The sequence below is a fragment of the Montipora foliosa genome, chromosome 2, assembly GCF_036669935.1.
Source record: "Montipora foliosa isolate CH-2021 chromosome 2, ASM3666993v2, whole genome shotgun sequence".
In the NCBI taxonomy this organism is placed as follows: Eukaryota; Metazoa; Cnidaria; class Anthozoa; order Scleractinia; family Acroporidae; genus Montipora; species Montipora foliosa.
The window spans coordinates 27,411,504-27,431,503 of record NC_090870.1 but is presented as its reverse complement, the minus strand read 5'-3'; the positions used below and the strand labels follow the sequence as shown (position 1 = coordinate 27,431,503).

The 20,000-nt window shown below is 41.5% G+C and overlaps 1 protein-coding gene across 3 annotated transcripts in view; it reads right to left on the bottom strand.

Annotated features, from left to right (window-relative positions):
* Nucleotides 1-20,000, bottom strand: part of LOC137992780 (transient receptor potential-gamma protein-like) — a 65,125-nt gene that overhangs the window by 6,914 nt on the left and 38,211 nt on the right. For all 3 annotated transcript variants that reach the window (XM_068838296.1, XM_068838294.1, XM_068838297.1), the window contains 3 exons: nucleotides 15,712-15,793; nucleotides 14,991-15,115; nucleotides 11,315-11,467 (listed from right to left, as the gene is read on the bottom strand). In XM_068838296.1, the coding sequence (XP_068694397.1) occupies nucleotides 11,315-11,467; nucleotides 14,991-15,115; nucleotides 15,712-15,793 (360 nt within the window). The remainder of the gene's footprint in view (nucleotides 1-11,314; nucleotides 11,468-14,990; nucleotides 15,116-15,711; nucleotides 15,794-20,000) is intronic.

The window sequence follows — 20,000 nt, the reverse complement described above, 5'->3', positions numbered from 1 at the left end:
GAATGAGTTTTGTTATACTTTCAAAGCTTTATTGTTAAGAACGAATTAAACCTGGTTTATCTCGAAGCATGTCATCGTACGTCGACACCTGCAAAAATAGACCCTCAAAGTAGTATTTTCGCCAAAACAGCTAGTCACCGCTGCCTATTTGAAGTCTACAAACGATTACTAAGAATTTAAGAAATAAAAAGAAAGTCCAGGAATCATGCTTTGTTTGTTTACTGACAATTAAATTCGATGACGTGTATGACCAGAAATGTTGCCAGCTATACAAAGGTTCTTCTTTTCTGGAACTTGTTTTTGATACTGCGTGTTTTTTCTCTCCAACAAACCCCGTGTGTTTGTCTAGATTAAGATACTTCTAGAGCGACAATTCTTAAGTCAAATGACGGTAAAGAGATTTAAATCTCTGTCCGGTCTTAAAAACCCCTTTGTTTTAAAAAAATAATTCTTGGTATTTTTAGTATACACACACAACCAGTACATTTCTTTTCAATTGAGTAAATTACCACTTAAGATTCAGATTTCAAAACGCAGATAGTAAAAGTTGAATACGAAAAAAAAAAAAAAAAGAAAAAAAAACAGTATGTATCCTTCAACCAACTCATAGACCAAATGCATAAATGGCCGCCAAAAATGTATTCTTTTGTTTATGTGCTAATTAGACTCACTAGCCTCGCTCTTAAGTAACATTTCTTTCGTATTTTGTCCATGCAAACGAGGCTAGTGAGTCTAATTAGCAAATAAACAAAATAATATATTTTTTGGCCGCCATTTATGCATTCGGCCTATAGAGACGGGTACAGATATAACAATGATGAAATTTTAAATACTGGATGAAGAACAAAAGAAGGCTTATGACAGATGCACTGTATCAATGATACAACTTGGCGATGTACGATGTTCGCATAACGAAAACTCCACCATCAGTCTGACGAGTAACGAGTAACCTGTGACGAATAAAAGCTGAGTTGAGGCATTGGGTGCTTGCCATTTGGCCAAACAATCCGGAAATTTCAGTTTGAGGTCAAATGGAAAGACAATTTTTCCGGAAAATCTTTTCGGAAATTGTGGACAACTTCCAGAGGTAGTCCACTTTTTCCATTCGGAACGAAACTCGGGAAATTCCCTTACCATTTGCGAGAATCTTTCCGTTTCCAGGCCTTTTTCGCAAGATCGAGTAAATATGCGCCATTCTCATCCGGTAGGTCAATAAATTTGGCAAATCGCTTACCTTTATGCAACGATCATTCCATCCGGATTATTTGGCTAAATGGTAAGCACCCAATGTCTCAAGGAGATGGTAAGATGACGTCATAGTTTACTCGACCCACCTCTCGCCCCAGGGCCATATGTGTAAAAATTACGCTCGAAATAACTGAATTTCCCATATTGGAGATGGACCTTAAAATTTGGCAAGGTATGTTCTTTCGATTAGAAAAGCAAAATTAACTGTTAAACTTCTTTATCTTAGCACCAGTTTGGAACATTTCTTTTACGAAATTGCACGGGGTAAAAATAAAGGTGTCGAAAGGGGAGGCGGGAGTTTTTAAAAGTAGGTACGCATTGCGTACGTGTGGTAGTGCAGTAACTTGACACAGTGCTTTATTCCATAACTGTCAACTGAGCTGCGTTTTGTTTTCCAGGAAGTAAGATGTAAAATACTAAAGCCAGAAAGATTGAAGAAAATAAATGGGATTCGAGAAACATTGGCTTCAAGGCTGACATGAAGTTCAACTTCTTTTTCACAGCAAATTTAAGCGTGTTCTCTGAGTGTCTGACAGTTTCCACGACAAAAGTTCACTGATGTTAGTAGGAATTAACGGCGGGGTTAGTATCTGGATGGTTGACCCCAAAATATACGACTTTGCTGCCAGAAACAGAGGGCCAAAAATTCTATTTTAACGCTCAAAAATGCGAACTAAGCATTGAACAGATTTTGTTAGCCTTCTTTATACAAAACAACTATTGATGCAAAAGTAAATAAATATTGATACACAAGGAAGTTTTTAGGAAGTGTCGATCGAGAATAAAAAAAATGCCATCAGTAACAAAATTTGCGACAGGTGTTAGGATGGCATAAACCGGAAACGGAAGTTCGCGCGAGTGACGTGTTCATCCGGGATAGATATGTACGCGCAATGCGGAGAGAGAGCGATGTTGTAAAATGATGATATTCGATTAAACCTTCGTGAAGTGCAAATTGCTGGGTGTTTTTGTCATTTCGGACGTGGGTAACGTTTTGGCGACCCTGCCAGGACGAACTATAAACCACGAAGCCTTCGCTGGATGAAATTCTGGACGGTTTTGGAAATAGAATCAGTGGAGTTAATGCGAACGGTATGGATATGGTGAACGACCACGTGGAGTGAGAACAAATAGAGGAAAACTAGTCAGGTGCCCACGCTAGGAGTACATTTTAGAGTTGAAAAGTAGAGTGCACCCGTGAACGGGTTTTTGGGAGTCGCCACTTGTTAGCGTTTTCTCAACCAGAACTGTACGCTTGCATTAATTTTTGAAGGTTATTATTATTATCGTGGGAACATGGAGCAACTACAGCTTGAAGTGAAGCGCGATTATTTGACCAAAATGAGAGTACCTTAGGTGAAATGATCGAAATCATAGGACTTGAAGACGATCTTAACGGTAAAAGTAAGATGCAACTAACCAAATTATCAGAGAAGGAATCGAAAGTAAAATGGCAGGCGATGAAAAATTAGCACAGATGTGCCTCGAACAACTACTGGCGTACGTGAAAGGAAGTACACCGCCGCTTGAACCACTGAGTAAGTCGACTGCTGGATTTAACATAAAGCCAGCCGCTACTGGAGTAAAAAGTGAAACCAAAACTACCAGTGAAAAACCAAAACAAGAACAGGGGGTGGGGCATATTCTGAACCAGCTAGCAAAATCCAAAGCGGGCCCCTCTCTCCTATGCAGAGAATTCAAGATTCCCGGTCAAATTGGTGAGCCTGGGCAGACAGAGAAACTAACTTTTGTGTCTTTAATGCACCAAATTGACTCTGGCCTAAAACGGGATTACAACGAAAGTGAGATTGTGGACACCGTGATTCGTGCCATTTCCCCGCATAGCAGCCTCAGAAGTTATGAAACCTTAAGTGACCTCTCGCTGTCTAAGTTGCGGCGGATCCTCTGTGTGCACTTCAGAGAGTAAGAAGCCATCGAAGTTTATCAGCTATTAGCCACTGTCTGTCAACAAAGCAATGAGTTACCCCAGCAGTTCTTACTCCGTGCATTGGATTTGCGTAGCAAAGTAAATTTTGCAAGTCAAGAGTCAGACTGTGAATTTAATTATGGGCCGGCACTGATTCAGAAAGGTCTGCGTGATGATATCCTCGCACCACGGGACTCACAGACGAAGAACTCATAAAACAGGTGAATGAACTAGCGTCACAACAAGCAGAGAGGAGTGCCAAATTGGCCTCAGAGCGCCAAAAAACAGCAAAAGTAAACGCATGTGAGGCGCCGAGAGAAGACAAGGAAACAAGACCCAAGAATACAACTTCAGAGAGCAACCAAGCACTCCTGGCTGAAATCCGTCAAATTAAGTCAGAAATCAGTGACCTCAAAGATCGGGTTAATGGTCGTGGGAATCCAACAGCAACGCCTGGCTGGCGGGAGACAACCTACATGCAGAGGCCCTGGAAACAGTTATCAGCCAAATCGTCGCTATCAAGGTTGGGGTTGCCAGAATTGTCAGCAGTGTCGGAGAGGTGATGAGTGTGACCATTGTTTTGCTTGCGGTTGTGCAGGATACCTGGATCGTGAATGCCATAGAAATAAGAACCGGGGTAGTCGCCAGGGAAACGACAGACGACTATTCCCGCGGGACATGGAATAGTCGACAGTAACAGCAACAAGTCCCTCCGATGTAACGGCGGTGGTAAAGTTCAGTCACAAATAAAGAGATTTTTACAATGTTCAAAATGCAAGGCTGTAAAGTATTGTAGTCAGAATTGTCAGAGGAAACACTGGCAGGAACACAAAGTTCTGTGCGCTGCAATTGCACACCTGTCCAACAGGACAATGCAAGATAATGCGGACCCCAGCAATAGCATCTTTGTTAGTCGTCTGACACCACAACAGCATGCCATGCACTGTGGTGGGATTGATTGGGAAAAGATGTACTGTCAAGGGACAGATTAAGGTACTTTGGGACACGGGCGCCCAAGTATCAATAATATCTGACGGGTTTGTAAGGAGAAATTTTCCTGACATCGCTGTTAAGGACATATCAGAATTATTGGACATCGAACTGAACGTGACTGCTGCCAACGGTAGTAAGGTACCATACATAGGATGGGTGGAGCTGAACGTTAGACTGTGGTCATCTAAGGATGAATTGGCAGTCCCCTTCATTGTTACTGAACAATTGCTGGACTCCCCGTTAATTGGGTTTAATGTGATAGAAAAGATTATCAAAACGGTTAGTGAGAATCAGGTACTTCACCAGTTAATTACTTCTAGTTGTACTGGCCTCGACAGCCAAACTGCCTCAAAGCTGGTGAGTTTTATCCAAAGCCTGAATAAAACTGAACTTTGCTCCATTAAGACCATGAATCATAGCATTACAATACCTCCGAGAAAGAGTCAAAAAGTCACTTGCAGGGCAAATACGAGACCAATAGAAGGACTAACACCGGTATTGTTCGCGCAGGATGAAGCCTGCCCTTGGCCCAGTGGTTTGGAAGTCCAAGAGACCTTGTTAACTATTAAGAGAGGAAAGTCATGTCAAGTTGGAATTGACATTGTTAACAACACTGACCATGATATCGTACTCAGAGGGCGAACCTCGCTCGGCCGACTAAAACTTGTCCAATCAGTCACACCAGTTGAGGTTACATTGAAAGACTCTGAGGGAACCTATGAAGCAAGCCAGGAAAGGAGATCCGAAAACACCCCTGGAGAATCACTGAATGAACAGCAAGCTTCTATGAAAGCTGGAAAACCTATCAGTATCCCACCACACATTAAGGACATAGACGTCGAGGGTCTTAAACCCGACCAGAAGAAAATGATATTTAAACCACTGACGGAGGAGCAAGATTCATTTGCAAGGGACGGTAACAATATTGGATGTATCAAGGAACTGGAGCTTGAGTTAGACCTTGTTGATCACACTCCTGTACAGAATTATGTCGCAGTACCTAAACCATTTTACCCAGAAGTGAATGCCTACATAGAAGATTAGCTAAACCAAAACTTTATTCGACGTTCGACATCGTCATATAGTTCGCCTGTGGTTTGTGTGAGAAAGAAGGACGGAACTTTAAGACTGTGTGTGGACGTCAGAGCACTAAACAAAAAGACCCGACCAGATCGCCACCCGATACTCAGGATACAAGAGACTTTGGACAACCTCGGTGGAAAGTCTTGGTTTTCGGTGCTAGACCAGGGAAGAGCTTACCACCAGGGGTTCATGAGTCCCAAAAGTCAGCCGTTAACGGCTTTCCTCACTCCTTGGGGCCTTTATGAATGGGTGCGAATCCCATTCGGCTTGTCACGTGCGCCAGCGGCCTTCCAGCGATTTATGGAGAACTGCCCAGGAGATTTAAGGGATACAATATGTGTGCCATATCTAGATAACATAATTGTGTTTAGTGCAACATTTGAAGAATATATTGAACATATGCGCAAAGGCCTTGGCCGATTATGAAATCATGTAGTTAAATTAGAGCCGCAGAAGTGTAAACTGTCCAAGAGAGAGGTTGTGTTCCTTGGGCGTATGGTTTCCGGAGGGGGTTACAAGTTGGACCCGTCCAGTATCAAGTCAGTTCTTGCCCTTAAGGATTCTATTCCGAAGACAGTAAGCGAGGTGCGCAAACTTATGGGTTTCCTAAATTTGATCTCGTCAAGGCACCTGCTGAATCCCCTGAAGAGATGAAAAAGCAGAAGTCAAGGAAAGACATTGGACAGTTGTCCCCGAATTGTCCTGTTGATTGGACTACCACTCATCGATCTGTGTTAGAAAAACTTGTCTCACCAGTGCTCCAGTAATGGACTACCCAGATTTTGAGAAACCTTTTGTCCTACACACTGATACCTCCAAGGATGGGCTGGGTGCAGTGTTGTACCAGTATCAGAATGATGTTCTTCGTGTCACTGCATACGGTTCCCGAACTTTGACTACTGCCGAAAGGAATTACCACCTCCACTCCGGAAAGTTGGAATTTCTAGCGTTGAAATGGGCGGTCTGAGATCAATTTAGGGACTATCTCTACTGCGCCCTAAGCTTTCAAGTACACACCAATAACAATCCTCTGACCTATGTCTTGTCCACTGCGACGCGTAACGCTACGGGTCTTTCTGGGTACTGTGGGTAGATCCCACTGTAATACTAGCTGACCCGTACAACCTTGAAGAACTTGATACCCCGAAACTGGATATCAAACAAGCCGATTTTAGCCGATTTTAATTTCACAATTCACTATCGCCCAGGAAAAACCAACATTGACGCTGACACATTATCCAGAGTACCCTTAGACAGGAGTGATTACATGCAAGTCTGCACTGAGGTGGTACCACATGATGTCCTTCAGGCTGTTTCTTGTTCCGCAAAGTTCCAAGAGGATGGCACCGTAAATTTGGTGTCAGCTCTTTCAGGAGATCCCACTGTAATACTAGCTGACCTGTACAACTTTGAAGAACTTGATACCCCGAAACTGGATATCAAACAAGCCCAAAGCACTGATCCAGTCACTCGTCGAGTATATAGTGTTCAATGTCTCTCTGCAGGTGCGGCCAGTAAAAACGTCCTCTTGCAAGATGCAACGTGCGATCGACTCCAAGGTGACCCATCTTCTCATGAAGCTCCTTGAGGACCAGTGGATGAAATTTCTTTGGAACGATGATCTGAGTACGAGGTACCTTGTGTCTTCTCAGTATCCAACCCGTGTCAACTGAGAGATGGTCCTATTCATGAAGAAGTAGCTTTGTCTTGTTTAAACGGAAGCCACCTACTCTCAAGACAAGAAGCCCCATTACAACCTATTGAGACCACCTCACCGTTTGAACTGGTCGCCATTGACGTTCTCTACCTGGAAAGGAGTAATGGAGGTTATTAATATATCCTTGTTGTTACGGACCATTTCACTCGTTATGCGCAGGCTTATGCCATCAAAAAAATCAGCACGAACAGTTGCTCAGAAACTGTACAATGATTTTATCTTACGCTTTGGCTTTCCATTAAAGATTTATTATGATCACGGAAGAGAGTTTGAAAACCACCTTCAGCATGAGCTAGAAAAGCTCTGTGGGGTAGTACACTCTCGCACCACTCCATATCACCCACAAGGCAATGGTCAGGTAGAGCGATTTAATCGCACTCTTCTGAGTATGCTCCGCACCTTCACAGAAACACAGAAATCACGCTGGGCAGATCATCTAAATCAAGTAGTTCACGCGTATAACTGTACGAGACACGATACTACCGGATATTCACCGTTCTTTCTATTATTCGGACGCCATCCTCGACTACCAATTGACTTACTCTCCGAAATTCAAGGGAAAAACCAGCAACAGTGTAATTCTCAGAATGTAGCAAAGTGGCGCAAAGCGATGATGGAAGCTTACGAACTCGCAGGCCAGAGGGCTAGCGGAGGGAGCACCAGAGTATCGGAACCTTGTGATAGAGTACTGGTACGCAATCTGAGTGAACGGGGCGGTCCTGGTCCACTGCTGGGAAGAAAGGATTCACGTAGTTGTCAGTCGTAGAGGGGGCAACAGCCCATTGTATGAGGTCAAGCCTGAGGTTGGGCCCGGTGGAACAAGAACGCTACACAGGAACCTGTTAAGACCATGCAACCATCTCCGTGTGGATATCCCAAGCGGAGTCACCCAACAAAGTAGGCAGACTCAGCGAAGAACACGTCATAAGACAAGGACCAAGCCCACGGTATCTGCACCGGTGGAAGAGGTTTCTGGGGATGAAAGCAGTGAAGACGAGTGGCCAGCTGAACCTAACAGGCCACCGGGACTAGGTGCTGTTCATCAAGGGAAACCATGCAATGAGGAGAGTGTTGTGGAAGAAGTAACTCCCGCATCCAGCAATGAGAGAGAGGATCCTCTGCTCCACCATGGTCCAGACGCTTCAACCCAGGATGTTGGTAGTCAGGAGGATGTTGTTGAACATGAGCCCAGACAGCAACGACAGAGGCGTTCTCCGACTATCTTGACTTATGACACTCTGAGTAATCCAGTTTACGAAAGTGGATCTGTTGCTCATGCAGTTTCCCATGACCTTACACCCATGTCAGGAGACCAACCAATGCAGTATCCTGTTTCAGCCTGGAGCATAAGTGCCCCAACTCCACAGCAGTCCCAGCTTCAGTGTGCTGTACCGGTAGTTGCCCCTGTTCAGCATCCGATGATCTTTGGTTCTCATGGACTGTACCCCTCTACCTTAGGTTATCAAACAAACACTGGATATCCAGGACTGCATCCAATGAACTTGTGCCCAACACCAGTGTCAGGCCATGAATTCTGAACGCACTTTTGCTGATATCTTAGTTCGGTAAAAAAAAAAAAACAAGGCACTTCGATTCTCGTGTCATCGCCCAAAAGTGGCATGGACTGCATTCATATCATGCACAGGAAATGTTTACCAGCGACGTAAGCGGATGCGACTTATTGGTACTAGTGTTGTACCCATGTGAACAGAGGAGAAAGATGTGGATTTTCAAAAGCGAGAATAGTTTTTTCAAGTTAGTTTTGTTAAGTAAACGGTGGGAAACTTCTCACGAGCGTTGTACCTTGGGAGGATCACCTCATTGTTACTTTTCATAAGTGTCGGGGACGACCATTTTTCTCGGAGGGGGTGTATGTTAGGATGGCATAAACGGGAAACGGAAGTTCGCGCGAGTGACGTGTTCATCCGGGATAGATATGTACGCGCAACGCGGAGAGAGAGTGTTGTTGAAAAATGGTGATGTGTGATTAAAGCTTCGTGAAGTGCAAATTGCTTGGTGTTTTTGTCATTTCGGACGTGGGTAACACATGAAAACAACATACATTTTGTGCCGGGGATATAAAAAGTTACCATCAGCGAAAAACATTTTGGGAGATTTTTGCAACGTTCAATTTATCTATTGTTATTTTGGCTGCACAAGTAAATCGCAAAATCGAAAGTGACATCGATTTCAGCGGCCTGTGATCAAGTTACCTTGCGTGTTACTAACAACTGGATACATCTGTGGCAAAATGACGGCAAGACATGGGATTGTTGTTTTGTTAGTTAGTTTTTTTTTTTTCAAGTGCTATAAAAGTCGACAAGAAATTCAACACAAAAATCACAATCGTCCAACTCTTCAGGTTGACCATTCTTTCTGCAAAGTCAAAAATTTACTCTCCTAGACGAGGTTATTTATCGCCAGGTAATTCCGTCGTTTTGGAAATAGAAACTGCTTTATTAGTCATCAGCGTCACAAATTCTTGCCGATTGTGGGGCTCATTTGTTGAAATTCAAGCACTCTTCCAACAGACCTGTTTATTTTCGTGCTTCACACAGTTACTTTCCGGTGCGGCTGTTAAACGACATGAGGATTTGAAAAGGCTTTTCAGCTTTGTTTTCGGCCCCCTCACCCCTCACACAGGCGGCTTCCGCTTCCTTATTTTTCATACAGATATAATTTTTTAAAAGAAAAGCGGAAAAGTGAAAAATTGTGTGAATAAATTACAAGAGAAGAAAGAGGCTATAAGTGAAATCAACAGGCACAGACTAGCCGATATAATCTACATGTTTACCAGTAAGCAAAATTAAAGTAGTGTTGCCGAACGTACACTTACATTCGATGACTAAAAGGTTTCGACATATGTGAAAACTGAGTTGCAATTTTTTAATGTTTCCTTTAATTCAGAAGAGCTCATCTTTTCTATCACTGGGTAAAATTTTTGAGCACAGCGCTGTGGGAATTTCAACGCGAACTAGCTGATGAAATCTACATTTTTTGCTCATCGATCGCAATGATAAAGCCATTGCGAGGAAATTACTGTTGTCTTTTTTTCAATGCAGGCGGAGAAGTTGACCTGGTCTTTGAGAGTAAAAATATTACGGTCGACTGATGAGTTTTTTCCTTGTTTATTTGACCTGCAGAATGTCTGAGGAATGTGAGCTTGCGTGACGATATCCGTAGACGTGTAAAGAGTGATTTTGATTTAAGGCATTTAAGAATTTAAATATGTCTGTTAATTTGACAATAACGTACTCAAACAGTTTTCATTCTCTTTTCAATAAGAAAATTAAGATTTGAGAAAGGAGACAAGTGGGTCGCAAACAAACATCAATTGTTGTAATTCAAGAAAACCGTACATTAGTTTCGTAAATCATGCACGCGCTGCAGGCCTACAAATCTTACACTCACTCACTCAGACAGACAGCCCCGATTACATAGCGTTGTAGCGCACTCATAAAGTGCACTACCACAAAAACTAAAATGGCATAAAAAGACACTTATCCCGACAATGCTTCGGACACGCGAAATTCAAGAGGGTGTAATGGACGATTTGTTTTGAACCTTTCTTGCCTGAATGTAACGATTCCGAATACGAACGAAATTCCTATTCCTCAGTGTATAATATGACAACATACCATTGTTAATTTAACAATATGAGCGCGAACACTAATTTGATTATTTTGACCATTTCCAATCAGCAGTCACGTTGGTAAGTGGGAATAGGGTCGTCAACGAGAATGCTACAAAAGTCACGTGAAAAAAGGAAAAATAATCGTGCTGAGGTGCACGTGCAGCACGCATTCTAGCACAAATTCGTGCGGTCCTCTTCACAACAACGACGTGAAATCACCAAATTTGAGGTTTTGACGACAACGCGAGCGCACAAATGTGAATATTGCATTCTCTATTTTCACTCTGTTTTACTGTGAAACCGCTCGTACCAATTCATTTTTAGGATACTTCATCCACAATGTACGACGTCAATGAGATGGAAGTGGCGCTTTCGTCGACGTCGACGTCGTAAATCTTAAAGTCCCTAATGGATTTCGTGAACACGAGCCTCGAGTTGATCATAATTGGAACAGTCTCATTGGAGTGAATCAAAATAGGACTTTTTCGATATATTAAAATTCAGTTTGAAAGAGAGGTTCTGAGGACCAAGACAAAGGAAAGTGGATGCAAATATTTTTCACATCCATACCAACGTGTTTCTATTGTTTTTGTCCTCACTGCCTTACTATCAAGTTGAATATTTGATATTTCCAAAATGGCCTATTGTTTGAGTCTCTTTGGACTCAACATGGTGCCGCGAGAAAAAAAAACAATAGCAGTGTATTTCTCACCTCAAAATGAGGAAAACTTGGACAAAGTGGTGAATAGTACGTCGCCCCATGGTAACACTTTTCCAGTCGGCAAGGATGACGTGTGTTCGGTCGACATTTACATGACATCAGGTGACCTTCTACATGAATGAAGTCTGAATCAAATGACCATGCCTCGAAAAGAAAATGGTGAGGAAAAACCTTACAACATAATTAATAAAAATGCTTGCTTAATGCATTTAACTTGTCAATTTTTCTTCCCCATTTGTCAAATCCAGAGAAATTTTCCCTTTGTCAAACAACTCCAGGGAAACCACATCTTGTCAGATTCAAAAAGACGCCTTTTTTAAAAATCTAGCTGGAGAAAATTGGGCTTAAAATGATTTAAAGAAATAAAATATTCAACAAAAAGAAGCGATAGTTTGATATTATATCAGTTTCTACTCAATGTTCATATCATCATATCATATTCATTTGGTTTAGCAAAGATGTATATTGCGAACATTTTTTAAAGAAAAGTCTTGACAAAATTTGGCAAGCTTCATAGAAGTGATTGAAAAAATTCTCCGAATTTGACAGGATGGGTTTTCCACTTTCTCGGTATTTAAATCTGTCTTAATTAAACTAAAATATTTGCCATGAGTATGTATTTTACTAGTTCTCTGTGTGATTCTTGTACTTACACTTTAATTGTAAAAGAACCGAAAGTCTATTCGATCCTGACGTACGAAACGCCTGGCCAGTTTCAATAAAAGCGTTCTGTATTGAACCAATTTGAAATCTGCTGAAGCAGAAGCAGCTCAAGACCGTTGAAGTGTTAAGCCTGGTTTTCACTAGTGACGCAAGCACAAGCGCAAGCATAAGAACAATGCAAGCACAAGCACAATGCAAGCATAAGCACAATGCAAGCACAAGCACAGTGCAAGCATAAGCAGCTTATGCTAGTGAAAACGAACGTGGGCATAAGCATCCAAATCAACCACGGCAACCGCCATTTTGTTCGAATGCTCAGACGCAGGGAATCTGGAACAAGTGCTTTAAAATTGGCCAGACGCAACAAATTTCCTTGTGCTTATGCTGTGTTTTGTTTTCACACGACGCAAGCGGACGCAATCATAAGCGCAATCATAAGCGCAAGCACAAGGAAAAGGGAAAATTTTGATCCTTGTGCTTGCGCTTGTGATTGGTCTTGCGTCAACCCCGTTTTCACGGTGAAATAAGCGCTCTTACGCTTGCGCTTGTGCTTGCGTCGATAGTGAAAACCAGGCTTTATATCGTCATTCCGTGTAATAAATTTCTTATTGTTGCATGATTTCTACCATTTGCGTCCATCCTTGAAGCGTGACGGATTTTGCGCGAAGTCTGCATTTTCAAATGTTAACGGTTTGTCCGGTTATGTGTCACTTTTGACCAATGAAACGTTGGCAGTTTCGTCGTGAAATTGACAACGTTTTTGGCGGCATACCAGCATGTTTTGTTCACGTGCTCTTGAAGTTTTCAGGTTTTCCGTGAGAGCGTTTGGGTTTTGCTTGACCGTCCTGACGACGTCTCTGATCATTTTGTAAAGGACACAAAAAAATTCAAAGTTAACAAGGTTGGAAGGATGTAAATTACCGTCCAGGAGTCACTTTAGATCAAGATTTCAAATGCTCCATGAAACACGGAAGAGCGTGTGCGCAGAATGCCCTTGACGCAGTTTCAGGGTGACCCTACTCCACGGAATGGTGAAAGGATGGAATGGAATGGTGGAACGGCGGACTTGCGGAATACACGGAATATTCTAAAATACGGAATATAGGAAATATTCTAAAACACGGGATGAGAGGAAAGTCTTTTAAAAAAGAATATAAATAATGCACCTTTTGCCCGTGAGTAGTTTGGGTAAGATAACAAAACTTCAGATGATAATTTTACATTTCCTCGTGACGAAAGATGAAAAATTTGTCACAGAGAAGAGTTCAACCCTAGGCAATATGTTTCCCCGCTTCCGTTTTTGAGCCTCTCGGACTGTGACGAAACATCGCCAGCGCACTTTCCCACACTCAGAGAAGGAAAAATGGAGAAAGACGATGGTAAGTGTCTAAATTGCCTCACAAACACAATACGCGACACGTTACAGGCTGATTTGCTAAGTCAGTGCCTTTTTGAAGGTCTTTATTACAAAACCTAATTCAAGCATCAAGTAAAGCTATGACCCTCACAGTTATGGACACAATTTTAGCAATTGCCTCGTTTTAGAATATTCCGTATATTCAGTGTTTTAGAATATTCCGTGTATTCCGTGTTTCAAAATATTCATTATTTTCCGTATTTTAGCATGTTCCGTATATTCCATGTTTTAGAATATCCGTATTTTAGAATATTCCGTGTATTCCGCCGTTCCGTTCCATCATTCCACCATTCCATCCAATAGGGTCACCCCAGTTTCCTCCTCGATCTTTCTAGTTTCGCTTCGGCTTCATGTATTTTTTTCTCGTAGTAGCTGAATCATGTATCGATCTTTTCTGTTCTCAGTAATGATGTGGCCTTTTTTCTTGGGTCTTTCTAGTTTCTTGCTGTTCATTAACGTTGCAAAGAAAGTCACTATTCAGACAATCCCGGGTTTTGGGACGATCTGAATTAGAGCTACATGAATCAGTCTTTTCAACGGGTTTGGTTTTCACACCAGGTGACGACCCCTCGAACAACTGTAGCTTTACGTGCAATCGAGAAATATCCGTTCCTTCGATACGTTTTGAGGAAGAGGCTGAAATTCTAAGCCACATGGGTTCGTCGTTCAATACGACATGCTCGCCTTCGTCATTTTGGTAAAGTATATCAAATTCCATATATATTGCTTGGAAACTCACGGGAGTTAGATGTTTACAACTCTTGAAGTAGGCTTAGCTAAATAATTCCGGAATTTTTTTGGGAATTTTAGACATCAAAAAGAATTTTAGAAACTCTCAGGAATTTAAAAAAAATTGACAATTTCGAGAATTTTAGAGCAATTTTAATTTTTCACAGGCAGAAACGTTTGTATTCCAACCTACCAGGAGAGGGGTCAGTCCATTCATATCCATTCCTTATCAGCGGTTATTCACCAAAAGGGGTCCTACAGTGCATCTAAGCAGCGGTTTCTCACCGAACTTTCGGAATCCGGATCTTTGTTAATAGCAAATATGGCAGACTTTGCACTATAAGAAACGAAATTTATAAGAATTTTCGGGAATTTTAGAGAGTGTTTGGAGAATTTTAGACATTTCTAAAATAATTTTAGAGCTTTTTTTTGGGAAATTCCGGAAACAATTTTAGACAATTTTTCGGGAATTATTTAGCTAAGCCTATCTTGAAGACTCCAAGGCAGATTCAAAATATCTCCGCTCTAACGGAAAACCTGAAAACTTCAAGAGCTCGTGAACAAAACAAGCTGGTATGCCGCCACAAACGTTAATTTCATGACAAAACTGCCAACGTTTCATTGGTCAAAAGTGACAAAACCGGACAAACCGTTAACCCTTCGCGGAAAAATTCGTCACGCTTCAAGGATGGACCCAAATGGTAGTAACACATTCGTTCGACAATGCCAAAAAATAATGCACTCGCATAATGTGGTACTGGAGGAACCGATACAGACAAAAACGAAGAAATGTTTTGCGATACAGACAACAACGAAAAAATGTTCTGAGAATAGAAGAATGATGGACATGATGATTACCTTCGGCCCACGAAGAGGTATTCTGTGGTCATTTTCCCGGGATTTGAAGCTCGAACAGATAATCTGTGTGGCCATTTGCCTGCTTCTCTTTGTTTCATCCAGTACTCTATCAAGTTTCGTCTCACCTTTGGAAATCGACAAGCCAATTTTACCGACGAGAATGATATCTGAATACAATACTTGAAAACCTAGAAATGTTGACCCGTTACGATAGCGACTGATCGATGTTTTTTTGTTTTATCCATCTTTCCTTGCCTATTTTTCCGGCTTGCTTTGAATTGTTTGAATAACCTACAATCTTGGACAAAACTCTTGGGAAAAGTCTAGCTTAAGCATCATTTGGCACGTACTCACAAAATATATTGGTCCTTTCCCCCTCCAACCCCATACCAATGTTGATGCAATGTGATGCAAAATACTGTGCAAGCCTTCGGTCGTTTTTTAAACCAACATTGGAATGGGAGGAGGTGGAAAACTAGGAAGAATTTCATCTTTCTCACACAGACAAATTACAGCGTCACATTTTCCCAACGAGTTTTGTCCAAGATTGTAGAAAGACTTCCATGAGACGATAAAAGCAATATTTTTGTGATCTAAAGACCAACGTAATTTTTCAAAGGTATTGCATGCTCTGTGAAATGATCATGATTTCTACGAGTTTGTGACGGGCCTACTATGTCATGAACCTTGGAGACGTCTATCGTTCTACTTACTTACTTACCAATGAGAGGAAACGAATTTTTGTATTTTGCAAAGTATTTATTTTCCAGATCTTCGATTCTGTGCGTGATTATAGGGCTGCACTACAGAAATAAAAAGTTAAAAGAGCAATTAAATTTCAGGAAATAACAGGGAACACGGATATAATAATTACAAAAAAGCAGAATTGCGAGGAATCTTTTAATTCTGTTTATCAATAAAAGGCTTGTTGTGGAAGCAGTTGAATCATCTTTTATCACAATAACCTGCGTCATTACAGAGGTATTTCCTTAGTGAAATTTCAACGTTTGCCTTTGACTTAAAACAAAACTATTTTTCATCACTGTCATTTCTGTGAGTAAATCGCCGTACTTATATGATAAAGTTCAGGCTGAGATTTTCAAGTTTAAAATGACGAATTCAAAATGGCGTCGGCTAGTGGCAGTGGTCAGGGAGGAAAACGCAAGAACGCTGCACGAAAATGATAATACGATTCCCTCCAAAGAGCCAAAAACGAGTAGTTGAAATGTCACGGACACATTTATGTTGCCCTCGTTTCGTGGCCTCCGTTGTATTGCTCGGGGATGCGTACGTGCACCATCTATGATCCATGTCTTGCAAACTCTAGAAAACGTACATGTAAACTAAGAAGAAACCCTCATCGTTTTTAAAGCCATTATAAAATATCAATGTGCCTTATCTTTACACTTTCTGATTCTGCAATGGCACTGATCCCCACTCACCTTTGAATCCTTTATGGCCCACAAATGTTTAGAAATTTGTCTGAACGAGTATCTACTGCGCATGTCAATCCGTGACAGTGCCCCTTTAAGAAATTGTCTCTTAATTCATGTAGCTTCAACGGGATTCGAACTTATGACCTCTGCGACGCCGATGCAATGCTCTAACATGCAACTGAGCTACGAAGTGACTCAGTTGGGAGCAGGTCAATTTGTTGGGCTCATGTGTTCTCGTGAAAGGACTCGATGAATGAGATAAATTTATTCAGTTATTATAAAAAACACCAATGAAATACCAGTTGAGTTTTCGCGCGAAAACATGATATCTTCACACGTGAAAATAAAATGTTACCTTCACAAGTAAAAAGATCAATGTTGTTATGATCACATAATAAAACGCGCCGTTGTTCTGCGTTAGGGCTACAAAAATATCAAAGTGAAATGGTTTGGTACTTTTTCATGGGTGTTGATATAATAAACAACAATCAAAGAGAAATTTCGCAACTTTGCGCGGCCATGTAATATCCCTTTTTAGTATCACCCAACTAGTGGACTAATGCAAATCCTGCATTTGAATTGGCTACGCTACTAGAGGATTATTAGTAATAGTCCTCGAGTAGTGAAAAGCGTGACGCTTTCTTTGGTTTTATTCCCAAATAAATATTTCTTCAACTTGCACTTGCCTTTATTATTGCCTTTTCTGTCCGACTAGTTGGGTGATACTAAAACAATTAGACCCTTCGCCTCCTGGGCTATTGATCTAATCTCTAGATCTAATTGTTAAATATTTGAAATGCAGGTTATAGACGAAAGAGAGAAGTGATCCTTCACGGGAACTCATGAGCCCAACAAATTAACCTGCTCCCAACTAAGTGGCTTCCCAGCTCAGTTGGTATAGCATTGCATTCCTTGTTCCCGAAATTACTTCCATTGAACTTGTTCTCAGCTTTTTGATCCCTAAAATGGTTTATGTTTCCCTGTTCCCCAGTTCAAATTAGCCATGTTCCCTCATTCCCCAAAACCGCGGGAAGACCCTCCAACTTGTTTGGAGAGGGAGAAGTGAAAAAAACCGACAATGATTCAGTGCTCTATATAAACCTCGGGTGTGTCTGTAAACCGTGATATTCGCCAAGTCATTAGAGCTGCAGTTTAAAGTGTATGTCATTCATACATTTTCACAGTCATTAATTTACCTGAAACGGGATATAGTACAACAAGCGAGTGACCAGCTCCCAGATGGTTCGTGATAGCTCCGACGGCAGAGCAATGCAGCAGACGATTCGCATGGTCCGGGGTTTGAGTCCTCTTCAAGCCTGGATTTTCGTCAGGCTTCTATTGCAACTTCTAAAGTTTCTCGGAACAGCGATAATCCATTTCCTCTTAGAGAATTCACTTTCGGAAAAATTAAAGTGGTATATCTTTCATGGCTGTTGTCGAGTGGACTCGACACGTGAAAGTGTCCCAAAGTGCTGTTCGAAATTATTTTCAATAGGGACATGCATGCAATAGGATTGTTTGGTCTAACCTACAGGACAACTAGCGAGACTAGTGCCATTTTCGGAAGATAGAAAGGTTAATGCACCAGTTAAAGTAAATCCCCTCTCCTCCTCCCCCCTCTCCCATAACGGGAAATTGAGGGGACTTTTCAACTTACTTTCACTCGACTGTGATCCCCAGCAGGCGGGGAGTGCGCAAAAATTCACGTCCTTCGCCTACGAGACCGGGGAGTAAGCGGGGACTTCTCTATTCGTTGATCAGCGCTTTCTTTTTCGCGCCGCATGGTAATTTTGCATACATTGATAATTACCTTTTTACGAGTGGATGCGCGCATGCGCAGAAACGAGTATAGTGGTGGGGAAAAGAGGGTTGAATCCTGTTAGCAAATGTATAATTGTGTGATGTTCGGAGAATATGAAAAGGAATGGCTCGAGCGTAAGTGATGTTCGGAGGAGAAGAAGTACGTATACTGAAGTATGATGGAGTGCAGAGAGGTGCTCACACATCGGCCTTTTACTGACGTTTTCTGTGGTAAAAATAAAGTGAGGTTAGGGGAACCAGGAGTGGTCGGCTTGCTTTAATACAGTACCATGCTACCATGGCCGGTAGTTCAAAGGTTGCAAATATGGTCTAACGCTTTTCCTTCGGGCGGGTTGTGCATCGTAATCACTTCACTCTTCATCGACAAATTATACGGTGAGTGCTTTTAAATTCTAAAAAATTAGTTCTAGTTTATTCGTGAAGTTCAAACCGAAAGAGATTCTTAAATTACTAATTCTTTTTTTCGTGAAACCTACGGCAGATTTTCCGGAAGAGCCGAAGAATAATGAGGCTAACTTAACGTTTTTGCTGAGAGATCGATCCACCATTGATGTGTAATTCTGGGGTTTGATCCGCAGCCAAAGTGAGAAAGCTTTTACGGTCAATGCGACGCTGGTGAACTGACCCGAGATGTCTGCAAACTGACCGTTGGTGAACCGACTGGTTGGTTAGAAGATGAAGGCATTTTGCACGTTTCCAAAGGAATTAAGCTTAATGAAGCACGGGAATTAAGCTTGGTTCTTCGAAATTTTGAGAGTTCCGCCGTGGAAACTAGTAAGACTGTATCATAAGACTACGGCTGTTAGGAAGAATGTTAGATCGTACATGAGAAGTTATATCTCTCAATAATCATTTCTTAACAGTTAATTAAGATCTGTATGCATGTAATCGAAGTTTATATTTCTTTGATCGTCAAAAAAATGTACTATGCAGGTAACCTAAGCCGTATTAAATCACAAACAGGTGACAAAATTGAGTCAAACATTCAGCAGCTCAGCATAAATAACAAATTAAAGCAAATAGGTTATCTGCTTCTGTTGAGAAGATAGTGATGTCTGGCGATTTAGAATGAAGACAAATTCCCTCAAAAAGGTGTTGTGAAGCGAGTCCTTGGACATCATTATTATTAGCTCAACACGGAATGAGACCATTATTTTGATGTTTGTGGCAGAGGCGATTGTTTTTTCAGAGCTATTTCCCATCAATTATCTAATCAAAAACATGAAGCGAATTATTCCAAAATGAAGGCATAGAAATTCAACAAAATTGGCTCGAAACCAAAACCAATCGTGGCTCGTATGTGCACATCTTCCCGCGCTTTGTGTCGGCTACGTGTAATTACTTCGGGTTTTGATTGGTTTACTGGATTGTCTCCGTCCTTTTTGATTGGCCAAAGTAATTACTTTGGTTTTGGTTTTACGACACTCGATTGAAACTCGCTCTAGTTGCGCACTATACAAAGTTGTTGATCAACTTCAACTTGAAGATACCAGAAACAAAATCATTTTAAACAAAGATGACCAGGCTGGATTCAGACTGGACACGACATACACACATTCCCAACACCAACTGCTCTCTGTGGAGCAGGAAGTAACGACAAGAACGGATTTTGTAAACACTATGAAGTACTCATCAGTTCTGCAAACCTCGACTTATCTATTTATGGCTAAAGACAGGACGGCGGAAAGAGCTGCTGCACTTATTAAAGATTACTTTGCTTTCAAAAAGAATGCTTAGCAACATGATGCAGATT